The following is a 27,501-nucleotide window of genomic DNA, read 5'->3' as shown; positions in this document are numbered from 1 at the left end:
AAATCCTATTCTTCTCCTTCTGAACAGAAAGTTAGATTAACACCCAAAGTCTCCATATGGTGTCTAGTTGCTCCTAATGGTACTGATCTTACATCCAATATGGCTGTCATGGCAGCCATCTTCAAATATCTTGTTGTCACTACTCCTCCTGAACAGGAAGTCATATTGACAAAGGGTTTTCATCAAAGACTTCTTGTGGCATTTATTACACAGATTGGACATCCAACATTGCCACCAGATGGTCCTCTTGAAAATCTGGATATTGCTACTTCCTTTGATCTGATGGTCATATAGACATGGGGTTTTCATCAAAAGACTTAAGATGTTTTATTCTTCCTAAATAAAAATGGAGTTGATCTTACATCAGATATTGCCACTGCAGCAGCCAGCTAGGAAATTGCATTATCACCAAGAAATATCAGAGATGGTTTCAAGCTGAGCAGTTGAAAAGGAGAACCAATCTAGGATTCCTGGGAGTTCTTTACAGGCAGTAGAGCACCAATCCATTCAAGTGACTCTTGTTTTGTTTTTCCTTTCCAATTACAGGCCAAGGTATTTAAGAGGGTTGAAGATATTCCAGCAGAGTTTATCAGTAAGCATGTGAAATTGCAGGGGAATGTTTGCAGGGTAGAGCCATTTGGTGTTTTACATGTTAGACACATACCTATCATCACATCCAGATGGAAATACTGGGGAAATAAGGAAGGTATGCAACAATAAGTGTTATTTTATTCAAAGTCCAGCATATTTAAAAATCAAATGGTAGCTCAGTTGGCCATCGGAAAGAGAACCTGGTAGCCCAGTTTAAATGAATTTGCCCAAAGAAAGGAAAGATGGCACTTGAATATGAATCAGTTAGCTTCAAGACTGCCCTTTTACTTATGTGTCATTAAGAATTATTAATCTTTATAAAGTACTTTCTATATATGTATTGAAAATAGGTGTATACTGTAATTCAAATAAATGTACATGTCGTTCGTATTTTACATGTATAATTCAATTAATTTTACATGTATATCATAATTCATGTACATTTACCTGCATATTAAAATTTATGTAATTTTTATGTACATAGGTATACCATAATTCATGTAATTTTACATCTATGTCAAAATTTATATATATATATATATATATATATATATATATATATATATATATATATATATATATATATATACTATAATTCATGTAGTTTTACATGCATACCAAAATTTGGCTTGTTTAAAATATATACAGTATCATTATAAGTGTAATTTGTCATGTATACCATAATTCATGTAATTTTTGTTGACTATAAGTTTTAATACATCATCAGTCCATAAATATTGTGATTAAGTGTACAGTCAAACCCACTTATCTTGACCTCGGTTAACTCGCCAACCCTATTAAGTCGACGTTTTTGAAGTGGAACCGCCAAATTCTCTCTTTGTCTTAGCATTTTCTCATCGGTTATGTCGATTCTTTTATGTCGCCGAACCCTAATATCTCGAGCACATAAAAGGGCCAAATTTGCCACTTAACATCAGTTATCTCGATCCCCATGACCAATCGCCGGCTTTTGAAAATGTTAGTTATCGATGCCACTTCACCATCTCACTACCGTATTTTCGCGTATATAAGACGCGTCTTATACAAAGTTTTACGTACCCCTTACAGAGACTTAAACTCCGCAAGAAGAAATAGCAAACAACAAATAAACAAGTTTTGCATAATTAAAAATAATTATTTATTTCTCAAGATACAGGAGTGAAAGAATCCCTATATTGGGTGTTAACTTATGCTACAGTAATATATACGGTCCAATATTGCCAGGTGTTGACTCGTGTAAGTTTCTTTCGTGGGAATGGAGATCCTATTTTGCAAGAACACGGTCTTTTGATTTTTTAATTTACCTCTTGCGATTGGTTACGTTTATGCTAGCTTTGGACTAACCAATAAAATGATCGTACTTGGTTCACTGCGCATGTGCTGAGTTCACTTAGCACGAATTACACCCCGCACATTTTTTGTGATTTTGTGAGCGATCTTTGTGTTTGCAATGTTGGAGAATATAATAAAGGTTTGTATCGAGAATCGACAGTGGTTTGCATTGTATACTGGTAAATCTCTGCTGTTGGTGCACATATGCCTTTTGTTGTTAGCAAACATGTATGTACATTTTTATAGCATGCCGATCGCTTCATCAAACAAATCGCAGCAACGCTGTTGTGTAAAAAAACCTCCAAAAACACGTGCATGTACATTCTCATTTATTAACGAACATCATGTACATAAAGAAATTTCAAGCATTTGTTAATATATTGTTGCCATATTGGTTTTCGTTTATCTCGATCATCGGTTATCTCGACGCTTTTTGGCAAACCCCTAGGCCGGCGACATAACCGGGTTCAACTGTATTGTATTTTTTGTGCATAGACTGAGATGCCAAACATTCCAATATGGACAAGATTCATTCCTATTTTTATCCTTTAATTTAACCTTTGCAATCACTTCCTTCAGCTTTGTTTATCTCAGTCAGTTTGTATGTAGGCATCCATGACTTACATTATTGCAGTCACTTTTCTGTTGGCTTTGTTCTCATGAGTTTGATAGAATTGCATTTAGGCAAGCTGCAACATAAACTCTAGTATATCCAAATCACATAAGTACTTGTATTGTTGGGTAGTAAATAATATTAGAAAATTGCTCCAGCTCACCTGTGAAAACTTTCTCAGGTGAGCTGGAGCAGTAGTGATGGATACAGATCATACTTTGCCACTCTGTCACACCAATCACAGAAATTCACAACATAATACCCAAGGAACCAACACTGAATAAAAAACCATGTCATTGCAGTCTTTTCTGTATGAACTTCAGTGTAACTCATAACGGAAAGGAAGATTTTAGGAAGCATGATTCAACCAAAGCCACTTTTAGCTAGTATCATTTAATGCTTACCATAAATTTGTGGCTAGAAATTGGAAATATTAATATTTAGTTTTACTGTCCATAGACCAGGTGATGATTATTGGATGGTCTGTTTCTCGTCCATTTGTTAGCACAAATTTTCTATCACCAGTCTTCATAACCTTCATGGAGAATTGCCTTGAAGCTTTTTGCACTCATTCCTATTAAGGCCTAGCTGGTCTTAAATGAAAAGAAAAATGGTGTTACTTGAACATCCATTATGGCCATGAATGTGGCCATTTTGAAAATCTTGTTATTGTTACTTTTTCTGAATGGATGGTCATAACAACATGGACTTCTCACCGAAATGGCATCTTGGTCCAATTGGTCCTAAATGAAAATGGCGGTGATATGCCATCCAATATGGCTACCATTTTGGCCATGTTGAAAATCTTGTTCTCACTTCTTATCTTAAATGGATAGTCATATCAGCATAAGTTTTCACCAGAAGACGAGTTGGTCCAAAATGAAAATGGTGTAAATCTGATCTCTAATATGGGCGGCTATGGTAGCCAGCTTGAAAATCTTGTTTATAACTGCTATTCCTGGATGGATGGTCAAATGGATGTTTTTTTCGAAAACACTTTTCATTGATTTATAAAAAAATATTGCTATCTGACATCCTGAATGACTGCCATGATGAACATCTTAAAAATGTTTTTTCCTCTACTTGTTCTGGATGGATTGAACAATATTTAAACATGGGGTTTTCACCAGAAAGACTTCTTACAATGTGTGGCTGGCTGGTCCTAAATGAAAATGGTTTTGATTATACATCCAGTATGGCTGCCATGGTGGCCATCCTGAAAATCTCATTACTCAAGAATATCAGAGATGGTTTAACACTCAGCAGTTAAATAGAATAAATTTTCTTACTATTAATTCCTGGATTTTTTCTCTCAGTCATTTGTCAGCCCAACCATCTCCTGGAAATTCTTTTCAGTTATTTCTTAGCCCAACCATCAGTTCCTGGAAATTCTTTTCAGTCATTTGTCAGCCCAACTGTCAATTACTGGAAATTCTTTTCAGTCAGTTACCAGCCCATTTTTAGGGACTCGTTATATTCGGATCCTTAATTTTATCTCCATTGGTCATATACCTGAAGAGCTTCTTGTATTTTCTTTTGTCTGTTGTCTGTCCTTTGTCCATTGCCATTTGTCCATCTGTCCATTGCTACTCTTCCTAAACTACTTGGAGGATTGTCATGAAACTTTACACTAAAAGAATCCTTATGTCTAATTGGTCCTAAATGAAAGTGGTGCCCCATCTGTCACCCAGTATAGTCACTGTGGCAGCAATCATGAAAATCTTGCTATCTCCTGAATGAAAAGTCATATTTACATGGGGTATTAACAAAAGACTTATTATGGTGTCTAATTTGTCCGAAAAAAAAATACTGCTAATTTGAAATCCGATATGGCCACCATGGTTGCCATCTTGAACATTTTATCACCTGAACGAAAAGTGAGTTTCCTGGGGTATTTAGCAGAAGACTTCCAAATGATGACTAGTTGTTCATAAATGTAAATTTGTTGCTCACACAAACTGCAGACAACAACATATGTAGACATTTACTTGGACTGATTAAATCCTTTAGTTCAGAGTTTTTCCACATGCTCCAAGAAATGTTGGCACACAGCAAGCAAGCATGTACGATCCCCAGGTATGGCATGATTAATGGAATAATTGATCAATCAATCAATATATATTTTAAAATGTTGATTATCAGCGAAAAAGTCAGGCAGTAGATGTTCTGGAAGACATTTTACCCTTCAAGAGAATTACATTTTTACATTGCCTTTGGAACTGCAGTTTGCCCAGTGTCTACCAAGGAAGCTAGATGGCAACAAATTTAACCAATAGCTGCAGGCCCTCGACCAAATAAAAAACAGTATATTTGTTGTTGCCTGCCATAAAGTGGAGCATACATTTGTAGTTGTTTGCCATAAAGTGGAGCATACATTTGTAGTTGCCCACCATAAAGTGGAGCATACAGTTGTAGTTGCCCACCATAAAGTGAAGCATACATTTGTAGTTGCCCACCATAAAGTGTAGCATACATTTGTAGTTGCCTGCCGTAAAGTGGAGCATATTATTTTATGATGTTGTGAGTCTATTCCCAGGTAAGGTGTAATCCATCCACAACATTTGGTACCTGTTGACAGTGGAGAACCATTGTTACTGTGCAGAAACCATTTGCTGCTTTTAGTCAGTGACCCTGACATTGGACCTTAAGTGCCTAAATTTGGCTCAGAAAGATGCCTCTTCAGTTTCAGGGTAAAATGATTAAAGGTCAGGGTAACTATTTAAAAACAATTTGTGCACAAAAACATAAGTTCTACACGAAATGCATAGACAAAACTTTATGGATGGCTTGCATTTGGGAATTGGTAAAAGACGGTTGATTATGGGTCAATGGTCCAGGCATCTCAGACTGAAAGAAGAAAAAAATTAGTTTCTACTCAATAAAATAAGTTGTACATAAGAGACTGGAATCAAACTTCATGGATGGCTTTGGGGATGTCTTGCACTTGGGGTATCACCAAACTTTGTGATGGGTTACAGATTTGATAACAAAGAAACCTTTTGGTTTTGGGATTAAAAGGTCAAAGGCTACTGACTAAAATGAAAATGTTTTTTGTACAATTACATCAGTTTTAGATCAACAGTGAAAACTCTAGATTCTGAGGTCTAAAGCTGAGAGGTCATGGTCAGTGTAAGTGTACTAATAAAATAATGATAACTTCAGTTTTAGTTTAGTTAAAGGCTGCATAATGTATGTCTTGACCAAAGGTCTTGGTCATTGAGACCCATTAGTCCATAGTCTCCATAGTCCACATTACACTATAGTTCCTGTAGGAAAGATTATGAAACACTGGGTGGTCATATAATGTACCATTCACAGTATTCTTGTTCACAAATTGTCTAACATATTTAGTAAATAAGGCAACTGGCCATTCTAGTTTCCCTCATTATTCAGTAATACAGTATGGAAATAAGGCAACTGGCCATTCTAGTTTCTCTCACCATTCAGTAATACAGTATGGAAATAAGGCAACTGGCCATTCTAGTTTCCCTCACCATTCAGTAATACAGTATGGAAATATGGCAACTGGTCGTTCTAGTTTCTCTCATCATTCAGTAATACAGTATGGAAATAAGGCAATTGGCCATTCTAGTTTCTCTCATCATTCAATAATACAGTATGGAAATAAGGCAACTGGCCATTCTAGTTTCCCTCACCATTCAGTAATACAGTATGGAAATAAGGCAACTGGCCATTCTAGTTTCCCTCACCATTCAGTAATACAGTATGGAAATATGGCAACTGGCCATTCTAGTTTCTCTCATCATTCAGTAATAAAGTATGGAAATAAGGCAACTGTCCATTCTAGTTTCTCTCATCATTCAGTAATACAGTATGGAAATAAGGCAACTGGCCATTCTAGTTTCCCTCATTATTCAGTAATACAGTATGGAAATAAGGCAACTGTCCATTCTAGTTTCCCTCATCATTCAGTAATACAGTATGTAAATAAGGCAACTGTCCATTCTAGTTTCTCTCATCATTCAGTAATACAGTATGGAAATATGGCAACTGGCCATTCTAGTTTCTCTCATCATTCAGTAATACAGTATGGAAATAAGGCAACTGGCCATTCTAGTTTCTCTCATCATTCAGTAATACAGTATGGAAATAAAGCAACTTGTTAAGTAAAACAATCTGGAAATGAAACAAAATATTGTAAAAATTTGGATGTAAGAAAAATCAGAAACCATGCTTCTGTAAAAGGATTGTGTAGGGCGATGTGGAATGGACCACCAGCACCGTAACTTCAATGCATCTTGAAGTCCTTTATCTGATTTCACCCAAAAAATATATTTTATATTGACATAATGAGACCAGTAATTATCCCGATTTTAGATCCAATTTTCCAGCTATAACACACACACACATCTCACTTTCCCATCCATCCATCCATCCATCCACACACACACACACACACACACACACACACACATGACCACCTCAGTGGCCTAGTGGTTAGAACATCCACCTTGGATGTGGGAGGAAATGGGTTCGAACCCTCGGCCGAGTCATACCAAAGAATTTTAAAAATAGTACTAACAGCTGCCGCACTAGGTGCTCAGCATTAAGGTGTTAGTGTTAGGACTGGTTGGACTGGTGTCAGGATAATGTGACTGGGTGGAACATGATGCTATATGTCTGCGACATGATGCCCCGGTGCTTGACATCACCATAAACTGCTACACTGCAGACATTGTAGCAATATGACTGAAAAATTGTTAAAGTTATGTTAAAAATCCAAATCACATGCACAAACACAAAATCAGACAGACATACATACATGCATGCATGCATAATTGAATGAACAAATAAATAAGTTTCTGTTGCAGTTGATAAATAAATAAATACAATTTCTGTAAAAGAAAAGTATAATTTCTCTGTAATAATTTTACAGAGGAGCACCTTCTTCCAGTAAAGCTGGCCTTCCTTGATGTGACACCTGCTGGTAATCAGTGGCTGGTTGACAAAGTGACCAGTAAAAATGTCTGGTTCACATTGCTTGCAGTTGAGCCTGGTGACCCACCTGCTGCATTGCTGTGCCATGTAAAACTCCAAAGGGTATTTCAAATTTTACTTTTCATAATCTAACCTGTCAATATATCCCTAACCTATGTCATGGGATGGGAGTTAAATTCAAAGTAGCTCCCTCTTCATAATGCCTTTCATGGGATCCATAAGAATGACTTGTCTTGTAAGTGAGGGAACTTTAAAATGAGGGTGTGTCCTAATAGTGCATTATTGCAAAAGAAGTGGAGTACCAGTATTTAATGATGTTAAAGCACATTATGGTTGTGCCAAGAACCTAAAATGAAATAAATCAAGTAATCTTGATAGGATAAAATGTGCCCAGTCCAATGGGATCTTTGACTATACCCATGTAATTTGAGTGTTTTACTGAGGGATTTTGTATTGAGGGACTCTTAATGGAATTTATGACTATACCGATGTAGTATGAGGGGCACAGTGATTATATTTTCCATTTTAAAGCAGAATTCTGAGTTTCTTCTCATGTGAATCAGATTTTCCTTGATTTGTTTATTCTTTCTATCATCTCTGATTCAGTTTTTAAATAACTGTCTAGTATCCAGCTCCATTCTGCAATAACTTAACCGTATAAAGATGATCCTTTTAATAGTATTGGCTCCATATGTTATTTAACATTTGATTGTTGTTCAAGAGCATTCTGATTGATGAAGCATTTCTATTCCTCCCACCACTCTGGTGGCCTAGTGGTTAGAATGTCTGCCTCAGATGGGGGAGGTCACAGGTTCAAACCCTGGATGAATCATACCAAAGACTTATAAAAATGGTACTAGCACCTGCCTCACTTGGTGCTCAGCATTAAGAGGTTAGTGTTAGGACTAATTGACCTCTTGTCAGGATAATGTGACTGGGTGGGACATCATACTATATGTCTTTGGCATGATGCTTCAGTGCTAGACATCAGCATAAACTTCCACACTGCAGACATCGTAGCAGTATGACTGTAAAATTGTAGAAGCTACATTAAAAATCCAAATCACACACACACACACACACACACACACACTCTGTTCCTCCAGTGAATCTTCATGTAATGGAAACTGATGGAAGAAAGTATGTTTGTCAAACATGACATCTCAAACTATCTATAGAAACACAGACACAAGAGGTTTGAAAAGTGTGTGGAAATTAGCATGTCTTGAACACAAAGTCAATGGGAATGTACTTGGTCAGTTTGTAAGAAAACTGAATGCCAGAGGACCAGCATTTTGTGATGATGGCCAGAAAGATTTGAGCTAATACTACCAACTGTACAGTAGCATCTAACATGTTAAATGAGAAGGCCTTCACCAGATTGATCTGGAAGTCAGAAGATTCCAAACTGATTCCCTTAAGGACAACGTATAGATCACCAGTGAAATGACTATATTGTTGCCAGATACCCTTGTGTATCAAAGACGGTTACATCTTTAATGAGTTGTTTTTATATCCGGCAAGTAGAGTCATCCTTCAGTGTCATGAATGGTATTATTGATTCCATATCAGAGAACAATCATAGAAATTGACATTTCAGTATGGAATGTCAAATATGATCTAAAGGCAGCTGGAAAATGTGCTGTACTGTATTGTAAAAATATTTTGTACATGAGAAGGCAGATACAACCCTTTGTTAGAATATGTGAGCTACATATATACAAGAACTTAAAAGAAGAAAAAAACTCTTGTTGAGAATGAAAAGAATGAACTGAACATTGAGCCCACATTACAATGGTTTCAAAAAGGAAAGCAAGGCTGCAGAAAAAGCAAGACTAGCACATCAGTATCAACATTTTGTGCCCATTTTGTGCCCAATGGGGGAATAGATAAGTGAATTTATGTGAATGTTTTTATATAGTTGATGTATATAATTAAAAACATTTGCCATGAATGAAAGAAAAGAGGAAAGTGTGATATATATGTGCTGCAAAAACTGACTAATTCTTGTGGTTCAGTTATTGTGTGAACACTGACATTCACATGCAAAAACTTAAGTACTGTATGTGTGGTGTACCAGATGGTATGTATAGCTGTTCAGATGTTTATGACTTGTAGCACATTTGATGTGCCAGATGGTGTAACCAGCTGTTCAGATCCTTTGGTCTTGTGATATGTGTGGCAGATGATCTGGCTGTTTCAGATCCTTTGGTCTTGTGATATGTGTGGCAGATGATCTGGCTGTTTCAGATCCTTTGGTCTTGTGATGTGTGTGGCAGATGATCTGGCTGTTTCAGATCCTTTGGTCTTGTGATATGTGTGGCAGATGATCTGGCTGTTTCAGATCCTTTGGTCTTGGATATGTGTGGCACATGATCTGGCTGTTTCAGATCCATTGGTCTTGTGATATGTGTGGCAGATGATCTGGCTGTTTCAGATCCTTTGGTCTTGTGATATGTGTGGCAGATGATTGGGCTGTTTCAGATCCTTTGATCTTTTGAATTGTGAGGCAGATGGTTTGGCTGGTTTAGATTCCTTTTTTTTTTGTTACCATATATACTTGCTTATATGTTATTTCGAATAAAAATCCCATCCCCTTTCTTAAGGGCTACAAAGAGCCAAAATCTCTTTGACCCTCCTATAAGTTGGGGTGTATTTTGCAAGTCAGATCTGTCATCAGTGAGTTAGAGTTGCATTTTGGAAAAAATTAACAAGCCCTAGATAGACAGAAAGACAGACAGACAGGTAATGAGAGAACCAATGTAAAATACAATTATATAACTGAGTGGAACACGTCACAAATAAATTGGCAGCAGACAGTTTGCCCTAATTAAATCCATTAAAGTCCATAATGCTTGAAATTTGAAATCCATTTATATGATAAATCCATGAATTCGGCTGTGGGTCAAATATCAGTATAAAAATAGTTAAGAATAATCCACTTCACAGTATCCCATACTGTTAATTCCATGCATCTTTCAAATAAACAGTGCTAGTTAAGTCTATGTTTTTTTAATTCACAGTATCTTATGAATGTCACTGTCTAATGTCATCTCGTACAAAGTCCAAGAATTCATCTTTATTGTTTGATAAAGTTCTGAAATCATCCATTATTGTCTAATCATTGTAAATTGTCATGGTCAGTTAATTGTAAATATCTGACTCCCGATTCCTTGGCTTCACTATCACATGTGGGTGTTTATGTTGAGACTGAGCTTTGGTTCTGTCAGCAATACATGGATGATAGTCTGTGAAATCTGTTCAAGGCTGCAACTGAATATTTCAATTGTGTGGCAAGATCACCCTGTGTTACTTAGTGCTGAGCAAGTATCATACTCTTGGCTTGATCAAAGGGTTGTCACTTGGGAAAATAATAAGGATACTGCCTTTACAAGCTAAAATGGATTAAGGTCAAACATTCACTGGAAGATGTAGAACTCTGCTTTGGACTGAATAAGCACATGTATTAAATTTGTGTCCCAATCGAAAGGATTGTCATCTTGAATACAAGTGAGTTCTGCTTTTACAAGCCAAGGTCTTATTGGGTCATGTGCAGTGGCAGAAAATTTGGAAATAAAAAAAATATAATTTATGTAAATGGAAAATACAGCTTAAATCAGACATTTTATTGCATCAAACACAAGTGTTTGTACAACTAAACAAAGATATTAATACAAATACAGGTTGTTAGGACTTGCACAAAATAGAAGCAATATACTTGCTAGTAAACACCCACAGTAAACAACATTGATGCACATTTCACCTTGCAGTGGGTAGTATTTAATTTACCCATAATATTTTAAAATCCAAAAAAATAAATGTAGATATAGGTGTTGTGAAATGAATAGTCATGAAATAGATAAATTATGGTACATACCATATACTCATTTCTGAATGCTATTACTGGCATAGAAACATAAAATATATTTGAATTCACAAAATATACCTGTACTGCAAACATTGCAAGTTTATAACATTACCCTAGAATTTTTTATAAGACTACGTCTACTCTGAATGAATCAACTTTTCAGTAAAAAAGGTTGACTTTTAAGCGAATATATATTTTGTGTGTGACAGATGGTCTGTTTCAGGGGTGGGAAAAATACAGCCCGCAGGATGAATCTGGCCTTTGACCTGGTTTTATCCATTAATTTACATCGTAGTATGGGGCTTTAAAAAATTGCTTATCTAGCCCGCACTCTGGAGAAAGTTGCCCATGCCTAGTCTATCTTGTTCAGATCCCTTAATCTTTGTGGTATTTGTGGAAGATGATCTAACTGGTTCGGACCCTTTAGTCTTGTAGTATAATATAGAGCTCAGCTGATTCAAATGCTTTTTGTGTGATATCTGTGCCTTACAGCCTGAGGTTCAGATCCTTTGGTCTTGTACTATGTGTAATATACAGCTCAGTTGATTCAAATCCTTGTCTTGTGATATTTGTGCCTTACAGTCCAACAGGTTTAGATCCTTTAGTTTTGTGATATGTGTTCTTGCCTTTCAAGCATATGCACTGTACTCAACTGTGGCAATGCTTTGCCCATTTCCTACTGGACAAAGATGGATTATGATTTATGGTTTCTAGAAAGCATAAGAAACTTATGAAATCAGATTGATATTCTCTTGATAAAAATAAATACACAGCACTTTGAATAAAACATTTTTCTAAGATGGCAGATAAAATGATTGGGCATAACATTAAATCCCAGGATGTAGATTGCTGATATTGTTTATTGAACTGTTATCACCATGGCAACAGTTCAGTTAAGCAGCAGGGGGGGGGGGGGCGAATCCGACAACTTTTTCGACAAAATTTGATTGAGGCTTTAAAACGACAAATAGAGCCTTCCTTCGAAATCTCACTTTTCGAACAAAAAAAAAATAAAGTCTCCGTTTGGCAAATGGAGCCTTAGCGTTTTTTGCTCGAAAACGCTATATTTCGCGACAACATCTCGTTGGTGTTTTCCCGTGGTAATCATCGGGCGTCCCGCGTCGATGTCATCGCCCCCCCCCTGCTGCTATGATTTAACCGAATATTTGGTCAAGTCCGATACGATATCGTGTCCGAGGATCATGTAAATTTATCGTTACAAATCCATGTGGGGTCGACTGAGCATGACTAAAAAAGTTTCGAAAAACATTAAAGTCCATGTCACCGCCGCACCATGTCTGCCAAATATTTCGTAGCGTGTGTGTATCAACGCCGTTGAATACAGCAAGAATATTACAGTTGTCTCTGATTACTTTTGGAATCTGAGTGTATCGTTGAGTGACATATATCACGTCAGTGTTTTTATGCCTGCCTCTGGAAAATATCCTAGCTGGGTTTTTTTGATTGTCTAACATAACATCATCGTACACGACTAGATTGTTAACGTCGCCATCAATATCATCGATACCTGGCGCATCATTGATATCCGTAATAAACTCAATGACATTTTTTTTAGCGATCGCTGATGCATTCTCGTTGAAATCTTTCAACACCTCGTAGCATCGTTGATCATCTACGCTAGGAGCAACCAAATACAACTTATCCCACTTCATCCATCTCATTATTAAATTAAGTAACAATTGCGTCTTGCCGGATCCAGATGGTCCGATGATAATCATCCGGATCGAGTTTGGTAACGCTGCAACATGCTTAACTGGTTCTCTTGTTTTAGTCGCTGAAAAGTCAATTATATTCATGTCTCTATACATAAATTATGGATCTATATTGTGTAAAGTGTAGAGTACGTACTGGCACAAATGATATGACAACCGCTACAACAAAAAATAACAGATCGGCGCTTACTGGCAAGTGTGCACAATGCGGTACGAAGAAATTTAGATTTATTTCTATTAAACCCGGGGGTGTTTTAAAAAAAAGCGAGGAAGTGATATTGCAGCCAAGTTATCAAAACTCCCCGGAACCCCGTGGGCAAAGTATCCAGGAGAAAAACACCTCCCAGGATATAGCTACTGTGGCCCCGGAACGCGATTAGATATCAGACTCGATGATCAAAATCAGCCCAAACCCGGTGAGTATCCAATAAACGCTATCGATAAGGCGTGTCATGCTCATGATGTTGCTTACAAAAGTGGCGATCTGCAACAGCGTCATATCGCGGACGTAAAATTAATTCACGCGCTAAATGCTATTCCTGATAAATCCTTCAAAGAAAAATTAGCCTCATGGTTGGTAAAATCGGCTATGAAAGGTAAATTAATGATTGGAAGCGGAGCTTTTCGCGCTGGTAATTGAAAACGCTAGCGTTTATAATAACAACATGGAATCCATCTATTATTCTCCGAGAGGATACTGGAAGGGAAAGGCCGCAATTGGTAAGCTTGCAAGCGCTGCAAAAGTAACGAGGGCCACTGCGGCTAATTGGTTATCCAAACAGGCTATATGGCAAATCTATCTACCACCGCCTAAACAAATCAACTTCTCGCGCTTTGATGTCAGCGTACCTAATGAAGTTCATCAGGCTGATATACTATTTCTGCCGCATGACAACGGTTACAAATACGCGCTAACCGTAGTTGATGTTGCGAGTCGATACAAACAAGCGGAGCCGTTAAAAACAAAGTCAGCAACTGAAGTAGCCGCTGCGTTTGAAAGAATTTATCGAAGAGGTCCTCTGCGCTGGCCAAATCTATTACAAGTTGATCCCGGTAGTGAATTTCGCGGCGCTGTTTTATCAACGCTGAAACATCATAGCGTCGCGATACGACGAGGTCATACTGCGCTACATCGTGATCAGGCAATTGTTGAACGATTCAATCGGACTCTCGCTGAACGGTTATTTGGATATCAATACGCGAAGGAATTCATCCAAGAAAAACGATCTCGTGAATGGGTCAAAAGGTTGCCAGGCGTAATTGCAGCGTTAAATAACGAGATTACCCGAGCAATCAACATGAAGCCCAGCGACGCGATTAAATACGAGTATATACCCGGAAGATCAAAAATAGATAGCGTTTCCAAGCCGATTCTCGGCGATGTTACCGTGAGATATCTGTATGAACCAGGAGAGCTTGAAGGCGGTAAAAAAAGAGCTACTGATCCTATCTGGAGTGTTACCACACATAACATATCAACGATAACACGATCAACTGGTAGACCACCGATCTATAGACTGGATCCAACTGCCCCACAGCGGGGGTTTACACGCGAGCAACTACAAGTGATACCTGACGATACTCAATTGCCCCCGCGTGGTCTTAACTAGCGCCGTTGCGTCTATTACACTCAAGACATGTCAACCTCACATTGTTTTTGACATGACCGAGACTGTTATCGATCCTGTCCACGGTAAATTGGCGAGCGTCTTTATCCGAATAACGCCAGCGCATTACACAATTACAACTCGCGCAGTGATTATTCTGTTGTTGTCGTAACGCAATTATTAATTCGGCATCAATATCAAAACGCCGCTGTTTTTTTTATCCTGTTGGCGGTAACCCGAGAGTTTTCTATCAATGACGCTTGCATCGATGATGTCGTTGGTGACTTCGTCACTGACTCCGTCAATAACAATTCTTCGAAGCTGATTTATCCTCCGTACTCGGGACACTGCAAGATAGACTAGATTCGACCATTCGATGCGATTATCAACCATCCAAACAATTGTGTCCGTGATGGTTAGTCCCTGCGAGGAATGTATTGTTGTTGCGTATCCTAGCGTCCACGGGGATTTATCAGCACGTAGCGCGTCCTCGACGACGCTGATATCAACGAGCACGATATCATTCAGCACGAGAACCTGTTTTTTTGTCCCCGACGCTGTCGGGGCTGGAATTTCAACTTCAATGTTCTGCCGCCGTGTATCCGCGGGTCTATAACATAACGGCACTGGACGCGTTGGAAACTTTTCCTTATGCAACGTAAACAACTTCCGCTGAAGTGTGTCCCTGACTATCTTTCTACTCGCTACAATCAAATCGTTTGGTCTCCATGTTTCCCAGAATTCATTTAACGGCGTTTCCGGAATCACCTCGCGGATTATTTCACACTGAATTCTATCCGGCTGTAATCTGATTAATTTTTTAACCCCGCGCAGTTGTTCATCAAGTGCTCGGTAATCAGTATCGGTTTCTTCATAATAGTCCACAAAACCCTTTAACCAATCATGTGGACCCTCGCCGACAAATGGTGGTGGTTGGCCATGATCCCCACACATGATTACCGCTGTATTCGCGCGCAGCAACCACTCAAGAAACATTCGTAAAGTATCTAACGAAACAGTACATATCTCATCCCAAATGATAACCCCAGGAATAAATTTTTCACCCATTCGATCAGGAGTCCACTCACCGCCACTGTATCGAAAAAAGCTGTGATAAGTAACGGCGTCAACATTTCGTTGTTTTATTTCTCGCGCTAGTCTATGGGTCGGTGTAAGCACGATTATACTTGTCCGCGTTCGAAATAATTCAATTGCCCGAGTCGTCTTTCCTGACCCGCCACAGCCGCTTAAATAAACTGTTTTATGTCTACAAATTGGATCAGAACACGGTGGTGCATTAGACCATTCTGACAATTTATCACCGCGTAGGTAATTGTTTTCAACGGTGACATCCGCTGACGGGGAATAATCGCGTCGTATTTCTTTTTTAATTCTCCATGTACCCCAACTCTCGTCCGGACTAGTAAACTCGGCTACGTTTTCCTTATACGCTACGTCAACATAAAATGAATCAACGGCTACTCTAACCGCGGTGTCGGGGAATCTATTTATCATCGAGAATAAATTGATAGCGGCGTAACCCAGCATAGACGCCCTCAAATGCGGGTATGCCGGGCTGTCTCCATCGCTGTAGGTAACAACTGTACCCAACCTCGTTCCATTGGACAAGAAAGCTGTTTCGCAGTTCACGTATCTATTTTTTGCCACTGCGTCCTTGATTACGAAATCATATTCTGCGTCATCTATAATCAGCCGTGAGCAATATCGTTTGTAGTCGTAGTTTTTTCCACCTTGTGTGAACTTACCGATTATTCTTCTACCGAGATCTTTTGCCTCGTGGTTTCGTTGGTTGAATATCCTCCTGGACCATTCGACGATATATTCCTCGTCGGCATCGATGTGTTTTTTGGACTCGTCAATTATGCTATCTAGACGCTCCGGTTCTGGTAACCAGACTTCAGTCTGCGCTCGGTATGATATAATCGCGTCGCTGACAATCAACGAAATTAGCATTTTACAATCAATCATATACCGTAGCAGCGCTATTGGCAACCACTTCTTTTCAGCCATGTGTCTACCGATCCAAATATAGCAACAGCGATGAAGTCCTGCCGCGAACTCAAATGATACTATGCGAGCGAATCCAGTTAAATCAAAATCAGGCAGTGGTCCATTAATAGCAACACGAGTCATTTCATGTCTGGGGTGTCCAAATCGTTTGAAATACTCAGCGGCGGATCCATACCCGAGAAAACTCGCTGGATAACAGGCAACCATATCAACGGAAATCATAGCGTCGCGGTTGTATTCAGTGTTCCATAGTCCACCGTGATAGTATTCCAAACAACTGGATTGTACATCCGGTAGAAATTCCTTGCGTGTTGGACTCCACGCATTTTTCCTCGCTGCAACATGAGCTACAACCGATGAAATCGTAAAACAATTTGTTAGCAGTTGTTCATCATGCTCTTCAAATTCTATGGCGGTTTTTTTCATTTTGTTGTGAAACGCTTCAGTGCGGTATAATTCACCGTTTGGTCTTACAAACTGATCAAAGGTATCAGCGCTGCGAAGTAACCACACTGATACAGGGTCGTTTTTACACAAACAAGCAATAGCATCAAATAGTTTCCTCTCCGCGAGAAACCCGTTCTCTTCCAGGAATTCCCCCGGGATATACTTTACTGTTCTATCCCGTGGAAACACTGTGATCGCGGGCGTCCATGCGTGTTCGTTATGATCAATAATTTTGATTGGGGCTCCATTTGATTTGTACTTCGATTCGTATAATACTTCACCGGTTATCGTTGTAACGGTTATTGGAAATCTCAGCGATGTTTCTAATCTCGCTATGTCGCTGATGGTTGCTCCACGCTCTTTTACGGTTAGTTCCCACTGGTTGATTTTGCTACGTCGTAAATCAGTCAATTTGTTTCCTCGACATGCATTTGTAAAATGCTCTATTACTCGTTCTGCTACACAATTTATCCCCGTTGACTGTTTCATCGGTTTCAGTTTTCCGATATCAGGTTTCTTATTTAACGGGTATATTCCATAAACAACTGCTGTTTCAGGATACGCTCGTTCATAGTATGGTCTGTCAATTCCGGTTAACAGCCCGGGCTTGGAGTCGCGGCTAACAATGACTGTTTTCTTGTCGCTGAGAACTGGTTCAAATTTATCACGTATGATCCAATCACCTGATTCCACCCGGACAATGAATTTTACTCTGAAGAAATACCTTTTACCGTCAAGTTGTGATATTATCGTTGCTGCGCGGTTGTCGTTCATGGTAGCATCAACAACGCCATCAATTCGAAATGTTGACCAACTATGAGATGCGCCATCACGCTTGAATTCATCGATACAATCGCGTATTTTACTCAACAGGGTTCTATCGTTTATTAACGCTTTTGGTGTGTCCTTGAGGACTCTATCGAAATTGAACTTAATATTTTTCCAGGGCTTAATTGCTGCTAATCTCTCGAACTCATCCATATAATTAAAACAAGTATTTAAATGAAAGAATATAGTATAATGAATCACTGCAAATGGTTGATGATTGGGTCGACAACCCCGTGCAATAAATCATGTAGAGGTGAATTCTGCGGGTATCATTTACAAAGCGTTCGTAATGGTTCTCTTGGCCCCCTCCCGTGCTTGGTTTGTCACGTCGGTGTAAGAGGAAAATCGCGGTTGTGTATCAATTGTGACGGAAAGCGATACAGGGAACTAAAACGCTATTATGACAAGCGAATTAAAAACGCCGTCATTGACCCTACCGCAGACTTCGTCATCAAAACCCCCCAAGACTACGTTGAAAGATTTATAATTAAACCAAATAATAAATTAGACAAGTAGTATTATTATATAAATGGACCAAGAGTTCAGACCTCACCCTGTGCTCGTTAATTACGAGGCATCTCGCGACGGCATTGTTAGAAATTGTAGACTGAAGAAGCCGGTTGGATGGAAAAGTAATCAGGGGTATCTGATGTTTGGTGCCGGAAAGAAGAAGTACCATGTTCATAGGGCGGTATTTGAGGTATTCAACGGACTGATCAACGACGGTCTCGTTATTGATCATATTAATAATAATAAGACTGATAATTCTCTTACAAACCTGCAAGCCATCTCTCAGAGTCAGAATGTCAAAAAAGGCCAAACTGGTAAATACTCAAACAAAGCAAAACCCGTAAAGTCAATTGATACAACAACTCACGAGGAAAAAATATTTCAGTCGATGAATGAAGCCAGTAGATACTTTGACATTTGTATCGCCTCAATACGATTTGTTGCAGAAGGAATACAGAATTCAGCGATCTCAAAAAAGACCGGACGCAAAATTCGATTTTCATATGTAAATAAGGTCACCATGACGAATTGTCTGTAATACCTCTTTTATGTTTAAATACTATCAATAGTAATAACACCGCGCGGGTTCATTTTGTAAAATAATTTTTTTTTTATTTAAAAACAAAATGTTTTATAGGAATAATGAATATCGAAGACATCAATAATATATTAGCCGAGATTTCAAAATTAAAAAATCAAGGAATTGAATTATCTGATGGTCTCGACAGCGAAAAAATATTATCCGATTATGAGTCGAAACGGGGACGTTTTACCCTGGCCCGCGAGTACTTTTTTATAAAACGATTACAACATACGATCAATGAAAACTTGTACCACAATGACGCAAATGCATTCATTGGACTATTCACTGCCGTTGAAATAATACGAAAAAAACTCGGACGTGTTTATGAACGACGCCGGGAGATTTCTAGCAAGATCAAAAACATTAGAAGGATTATAGACGAAAACTCCGTGGAGCCCCCGATGGTACACTCGGCGGGAAATTAGAAATTGCTTCGCAATTGCAATAATGGTAGGTGAATCACTCACTACTCGGCTAGCCAGAGAGCGGCTAGCAGCGCTTAGAAAGTTCATACCGTTACGAGACAGGGTACGAGAGCAACTTCAAACGCGGCAGCAACTACAAACCGATTTTACTGTTGGAAGCGAACAACTCTTTGCCCCGGTAACTAAAGCGACCAAAGATGTTACGGCGGCAACTGTACCCGTCCTCGATGCGCTTGAAAAGATAGCGGCTCAGACCGAACAAACAAAAAGGTCTTTAGAAACACTAGCGGCTGCTACAACACGGAGGCCACCACCACTCGCTATAACCGAACCACAAGAACCTTATGTTACAATGGCCGACGAAGAAGAACTAGGTGCTACCGCAAGAGAACCAGAAGAAGAAATACCGGAAGAAGAAATACCAGAAGAAGAAATACCAGAAGAAGAAAAAGAGAGGAATATACCCCGTAATGTACTTAAGAAGAGCACAAGGGATCAAATTAGAGACCTCAGCAACAGGAGGGAAGAATTAATTGATTTTGCTACCAACAATTTTGCTAAGAAAACACGAGATAAGGAGCATATCAATAGCGGTTACGAGAAAAATATAAAGTCGTTAAAGGATTGGACAAAAATAGTGTATTTAGCGAGTAAACATAAAGATGTATTACTACGTGGTGATGGTCCCGATTACGACGCATTCCACAATAAAGTAAAAAGTAGAATACCAAAAAAAGGAAAAGGATACTCTGTTGGTAAAGAATCCTACGGCGTTACCTGTCCTAACAGTGTTCTCAGTGATATATCACGGCTAGAGGTACTAATCGGAGGAAAACGAGCCGGAAATAACTCTCCGGAAATAATCAATGAGGCCGCTGATATTTGCAAGCGGTTATTTACGGGCGGTATCATGGACGTTAGTGCGTATCGAACGCTCATAGACGAACTCGTGGATGATTAAAAAAATTATCGTTTTTGTTAATTCTGGCCGTTTTTGACCGTTTTTGGTCGTTTTTTGACCGTTTTTGGTCGTTTTTTGCCATTTTTTGACCGTTTTTGGTTGGTTTTTGAGGGCAAAAACCCCAGGAAATCATTTAGAGAAAATCGATGTTTTTGCTGAAAAATCGAAAAAAAACGACTATAAGCAACCAAAAATGACCAAAACCGGAAAAAAACCGGATTTTTATCGAGGGCAAAAACCCCAGGAAATTTTGATAAAATTTATTCCGGTTTTCCACACGGCGGTGGGAAGGGGGTGGTGATCACAATCACTAATTGAAAAACCGATGTTTTTATAATAAAGATGATCATACACTACAACCACGATAAACCAGTACTCGTCTACGTGGTAAACTCGCGATTGCCTGTTTACCGCGCGTACTATGGAGATGGTCTCGGTAGCACCATTGCGGGGTTATTTACAAGAATGGCTCCAAAAGTAGCGCCGTTAGCCAAACAATTAGGAATGAAGGCTATTGATGTTATTCGTGATAAGGGTATTAGTGCTATTGGAGACGTTGCCGGAAAGGCGCTTTCTGCAGCAAAGGACAAACTAATGTCGTTGGTGAAATCCAGGGGATTTTCGAGAAAAAAACAGAAACCACCGGTGATGCCATCAACGACAGTGATGCCTGCGAATATCAGTAAAGTAATAAATAACGCCGTGGAAGAAAAACTAGCGTCGTTGGTAAACAATAATCAAGATGACGCCGCAAACATAATAGCGGGGAGTGGTTTAAAACGACGACGATGATTTAGATGCATCAGCGTATTATTAAATAAAATGTTTAAACGAACAGCTGACCCGGCGTTTGATATGGACGCACCAGTGCACAAGGATGATTCTGTCCGTAATTATCAATTTTATTCCTATTATGCAGTACAACCCGACATACGATCGCGAATTGAACTTCAAGTCCATGATACCAGTAAATACTTTTTACCGTGTGAAGCGTTTATTGAAATCGAAGGAGAACTTGTAACAGAGGCCGATACTCCTGCTGTACCAGCACCGTATCCAGATGGTACCAAAGTTGGCTTAGTCAATAACGGCGTAATGGCGCTGTTTGAGAGCGCAAAATATCTCATTGACGGGCGAGAGATCGAGTCTATAGAACGCGATGTTGATGTTGCTACAACAATAATCGGGCTAGCAAGATATTCCGACGATTATACAAGATCAGCGGGTCCATCTATGATGTTTGCAAAGGATACTAAAAACACTGCCGGAAACTCGCAATTTGTGGTAAGACGACCAAAAAAAAAATGCTGGTGACGCTGATGCTGATGTTGAGAATATGATTATAAACAGCGATCCTAATTTCAACATCGGAGCTGTAACGCGCGTATCAATGTTAACAGGACCGCGTAGATCTTTCTCATGCGCGATTCCACTGCATCATATATTTGGATTTTGTAGGAACGTGCGAAAAGTTATCTACGGAGCAAAGCATACCGTGGTACTTGTGCGAAAAGGTGATGATAGAAATGCAATTTGGAGAATTCCAGCGGATACTGCAAATCCAAATAATGACCCTGGTAAAGTCGTTTTAACTAAAATATCATTGTGGATGCCGGTGTTGACTCCATCCATTACTACAGAGGCACGATTGCTATCCTTCATGGAGCAGGGAGGAAAATCATTACTAAGTTGGCTAACAACAACAACAGATACTAAGCAATCAAATATCAATGGTATATTCACATGGAACCTGGCATCACAACAAGGTATTTCGGCTCCGCGTCATATATTTGTTGCGTTGCAGGATATGACGAGAGTTGATGATCAATTATCCAGCCATATGATATTTGATCGATTAGGCGTTACTGACGTCTCGCTGAGAATAAACGGCCAGCAGGAACCATCTGAGGATATACAACTTAATTACGGTCAAAACCATATCGCACGTGTGTATCATCGATTGCTGTCGTACATGGGTCGTGATCAAAACGTCGACACTGGTTTGCAAATATCACAACTTGATTTCAGAGAACTATATCCGATCTATTACTTTTCGCTGGAACATCTTGATTTAACAAGACAATCCGTCGTTGATATACACTTCCGAGCTAATGTAACTCGCGGCACTATTGCTAATTATAGAGCTATTGCTGTCATCCTCAGCGATAAATCAATGCTGTTGGAAGGTGTTGGTGGACGAATGAGAATCGTTGATGCGCCAGTGGAAAACATGTAATTGAAAGCACAAAACGCGTTTACAATAAATGTCGTATAGTGTCGTCAGTGTAGAGTTGACTGATGGTCAAGTCAAGAAATTACGATCAAAGTCGGCTAAACAATGCGGGACCACAATAACGCTGAAGCCGTCACAGATGGCAGGTGGTAATCATAAGATATCGTTGACGGCGCGTCAAATAAAACATTTCAATAATGCGATGAAGAATAAAAAGGGTGTTCAGGTAGATTTCTCGGCCGCAGCGATTAAAAACATGGAAAAGACCGGTGGGATATTTCCGCTGTTAGCTGCGATTCCAGCGTTGATTGCCGCGGCCGCACCAGCAGTGGCTAAGGCGGCGGCGTTAGGAGCCGTTGGTACCACGGCGGGAATGGCACTGAAAAAGGCAACCGGGAAAGGCTACAAAAAAAAAACGACCCGTGGCCGGAAAGGGTCTAAGACTACCGGGAACCCCGTATTCATGGTACTCGGGAAAGGGTCTAAGACTACCGGGGACCGTTTAATGACTCCTATGTCTAATTTTGATTTAATAGACGCCGCCGACTCGTTAGCGATAAAAAACTTCAGAGGTGTTTTTATGAGGGATCAATTACCGGCGGCACCAAGAAATATTGAAACCGGCATAATTAACCTCGATGGGTCCTCCGGAGCGGGAACTCATTGGGTTGCGTACGCGATTGATCCGCGTGCGATCGTCTATTTTGATTCATACGGGTTAGCCCCGCCGAACGAGTTTATGCGGTATATCCGGACGTGTTCAGCCCGGGTTTTTTATTCCACGCTGCCAACACAGCAGTTAAGCGACCCGCCGATATGCGGCCGTGAAGTATTGAACGTACTCGCGGCAATTTCATCATCGCGAAAACCACCTCATGTGATTGTAAACGAATACACTAGTGGGGTCGTAGAGGCCCGGCGGGTTAATTAGAAACGCCGTTTTTTTTTTACAATAACGATGATTGATATTTGGGGACGACCGGTTTCGGCGCTGAAAAAACCCACGGAAACGCCCGCCACCGATGACATAAAAAAACTAATTGAGGATGAAATCGCTGATACGTTGAATTTAACCAGTGTCGACCCGGGCAAAATAGTTGTATTTCAAGACCGCCAGGGTAAATTGAAATCCAGTAATGTGTCGCTGGATGACGTTTTAACACGACGGCGTGATGTCGCCGAGGACACTATCGCGCTGTATACCAGAGACGGACGACTCAAGCCGGGTGAACATGTATCGTCGGTGAAATTAATCCGGGATGGTTTTATAAGGATGGATATGGTGGTAACCAATATACAACTCGCTGCCACTAGTTTTTTTGGGGCCCCGATGGCAACCGAACCGAATCTTGCAACAATAAAAAATACTATTTCGGAGTTTACAACACTGTCGGGTCAATTTTACACGTTGCGAAAAAATTTTAACAGGATCGATAACAACTTTGATAAATTCTTTGGTAAAAAAAATACCAAGCTGGATGAGATTACAACAACTATAAATGATATCACTGCGTATGGACAGGAAATAAAAACAATCAAGGCTGATGTTGAAGTGAACAAAGAGAATATAGACGCGCATGCAGGGGAAATAGTAACGCTCAAAACCGAGGTTGAAGCGAATAAAGGGAATATAGACACGCAGATAAGGAAAATAAATACACTCGCTGTTAATACTGCAGTGAGCAAACAAAATATCGACGGGCATACACAGGATATAAATACACTCATTACTAAGGTTGCAGCGAACAAAAAAAGTATAGACGGGCATACACAGGAAATAGGAACAATCAGAACTGATGTTGAAGCGATTAAAGACGGACTACCGAGAGTAGCAGAGCAATTCGAAAAAATAAAAATCCCTCATGAGAACATCATCAACATAGTATACACAATTCGGCATGGATCATTCGATTGGACTCCTACACAGAATACAGTAAATATCACCGCAACTGTTAAGGGCATTTATCGATTGACATTGATTTCGGCGATGCAGTTTAGTATATCATCGTCGAGTTCATCCGGGTTTAACAATACAGTGTCAACAATCATTGACAAGGATACAATTGAACGGTTTGTAATTAAGGCCGTTGATAGCAGTCTATTTAGGACAAACATCACATGGTATGTGGAATTTGTAGCGGATCTAAGTAATTAAGAACACTAGCTCTTTTAAAATAAAAATGACCACCAGGGTAATTGAATCAGAGGTATCACCAACGTCACATCAATATCGATTCGATACCGCAAAAGAATTCTCCGCGAACTTGAAAACGCTTTCTGAACAATACCGCGCAAAAATAAAAAAATACCGCAGAAAAATAACCACCATCGACGCGGTCGTGTACTCGGTGTCGGGTATAGTAGCCGGTACCGGTGTTATTTTATCCACGGTGACCACGATAGCCCCGATCGCTGTTCCAATCGCTATCTCCGCGATGACAACAATTGCTGGAGTCGCCAACGCAATCACTAAAAAGATATCATCGTGTTTTCAGAAAAAACTCGACGAGTATACAGTAAAACATCAAATAGTATCCGACGCGTACTCGAAATTATCCGGGTTGATCTCGTTATCGATTGATAATTTGTTCATATCCGATGTTGAATTCTCCACGATGGTCCAGTTGTATAGCTCCGCGATGTCAAAAATCGAGGATTTTTAACTGGAAGCCGGAACCACCTGGTTGTTGAAATTAGACACTAAAAACAACGAATAATAATAATGTCGCTGAACCCCGAAGGGTTTCAGTTGCTTCAACGGATCGCGGAGAACACCACTCCGGTACAAACAAATATGATATCGATAACGTCAACGAAACCCGAATTCAGTGTGAACTTCCCATCGCCGGTTCCAGTGAAGGAAATAGCGCTGGCAAAATTGCGAGTATATCACAGTTGGCCTAATATCCGAGCGGACGCATTTAACGGACAACAACCTAATAACTCGCTGGTTTTTGCGTGGACAAATAAGCCCGATGGGACCCCAGACTGGAATGAGGTTACAATACCAACTGGGTCATACCAAATAGAACAAATCAATAAGGAATTTCAACGCAGGATAAAATCGATCACAGGAAAGGAATCAAAAATCGCTATTACGGTTCATGAACCGACGTTATCGTCGACGATTGAAATAAGCACACCGGGGTATATGGTTGATATTTATAACAGTTCAATAAGAACCATACTAGGATGGCCTAAGAATCCACCCGAGGACTTACGCACGAATGAGAAATCGTATCATGAGATTACCCCCCGGTATCTAGGTAATTTATCTACTATAAAAAGCACGTTATCACCCAGTTGGTTTTTATTTCAAGACAGGAATATCATGCAGTGGTATTTTCAGCATAAGAAAACTACTGAATCGGTCGCCATATTAACATTTATTTTAAGTGATATCACTGATATGTTTGCCGAGATTGATTATTATTACCAATTACAACTAGAACAGCTACGGGAAACAAAAGAACGAAAACACGTTGAGGTGTTAAATCAACTTATATCAGACATGGAATATATCAATGAACGAGTCGTTAAAATGATATCCGATAACAGCGATGGTAGTAAACAAAAATTCCTAACCGAGTATAATATCACAGAAGCCGATTTACCCAATTTCAAGTTTCCAGGATACAACGCGCCAGAACTAAGAAAGTCTCTTAATGATTTTCTCGATTCATCAACTTATATCCTCAAACACGATAACGGAGATGGTGGTAGGCATATTGCCCCGTACAACGTAAATATCGCATCAGTGATAGCGATCAATCTAGTGTGTGATGTTATCGAAGGGAGTTACCAGGTGGATACCAAGCAATCAAATCAAGCTCAACAGGGATATATCCTTTATTCATTTTCACCAACAGCCCCTCCGGGATTTTTGATCATTGAGAGTCCGATTAATCCGGTCTATATGCGATGCCATAATCGGTTTTTAACGAGAATTAATTTTAGAATTACAGATCAGTCAAATAACCTAATTGATTTACAAGAGGAGGAGTTAGTGATCACTCTATTTGTAAGATCATAGCAGCAGGGGGGGGCGATGACATCGACGCGGGACGCCCGATGATTACCACGGGAAAACACCAACGAGATGTTGTCGCGAAATATAGCGTTTTCGAGCAAAAAACGCTAAGTCTCCATTTGCCAAACGGAGACTTTATTTTTTTTTTGTTCGAAAAGTGAGATTTCGAAGGAAGGCTCTATTTGTCGTTTTAAAGCCTCAATCAAATTTTGTCGAAAAAGTTGTCGGATTCGCCCCCCCTGCTGCTTAAGCTTATATAAATTTGTAACCATTTTTTTGTAACTCTATTGTATTTCATGTCATTTTTTGTGCCCTTTATTTTTTCATATTCAGTTCAGTCTTAAAAGTCATAATTATATGTACTAACAATTTTTGTTCATAAAAATTGGTTTTATTATTGAAAAAGGTTTACATTTTCATAGCTATAAAGTAAGAATTCAAAGAGTTATGTGTTTGAGAATTTATGTACACATACATGTATTTTTAAAAATGTATTTCCAAATTAAAGCAGATAAATAACAAAAGCCAGTTCCATTTTTTGCTTATTTTTTGACTGTCATTTTTATATACATTTATTTTTACATTTTCTTATTAAAATCATGTGTATAAAAATATGTATAAAAGACACTAATATTAGCTATTTTCAGTAAAATTTACATTGCCATATTATGGTGTGTATAATGCATTACTTATTTTGTTTCATATCCATTTTTTCAGAGGGAGTGCATGTTTTATTGATGAACCAAAAAC

At 39.3% G+C, this 27,501-nt stretch overlaps 1 protein-coding gene across 2 annotated transcripts in view; it reads left to right on the top strand.

Annotated features, from left to right (window-relative positions):
* LOC149774422 (mitochondrial inner membrane subdomain organizer 1-like) overlaps positions 1–27,501 on the top strand; it is a 39,286-nt gene that overhangs the window by 5,550 nt on the left and 6,235 nt on the right. The window contains exons 3-4 of one of the 2 annotated variants that reach the window (XM_089945144.1): positions 547–592; positions 7,434–7,597. In XM_089945144.1, the coding sequence (XP_089801270.1) occupies positions 547–592; positions 7,434–7,597 (210 nt within the window). Of the gene's footprint in view, positions 1–546; positions 707–7,433; positions 7,598–27,501 lie in introns of both variants that reach the window. The other variant, XM_089945142.1, reaches the window with a different exon arrangement.

The sequence above is a fragment of the Sinohyriopsis cumingii genome, unplaced genomic scaffold (assembly GCF_028554795.1).
Source record: "Sinohyriopsis cumingii isolate HCF-2022 unplaced genomic scaffold, ASM2855479v2 utg000229l, whole genome shotgun sequence".
Classification (NCBI taxonomy): Eukaryota; Metazoa; Mollusca; class Bivalvia; order Unionida; family Unionidae; genus Sinohyriopsis; species Sinohyriopsis cumingii.
Note: the sequence above shows the minus strand (reverse complement) of the source record. Positions and strands in the feature narration are given on the sequence as shown.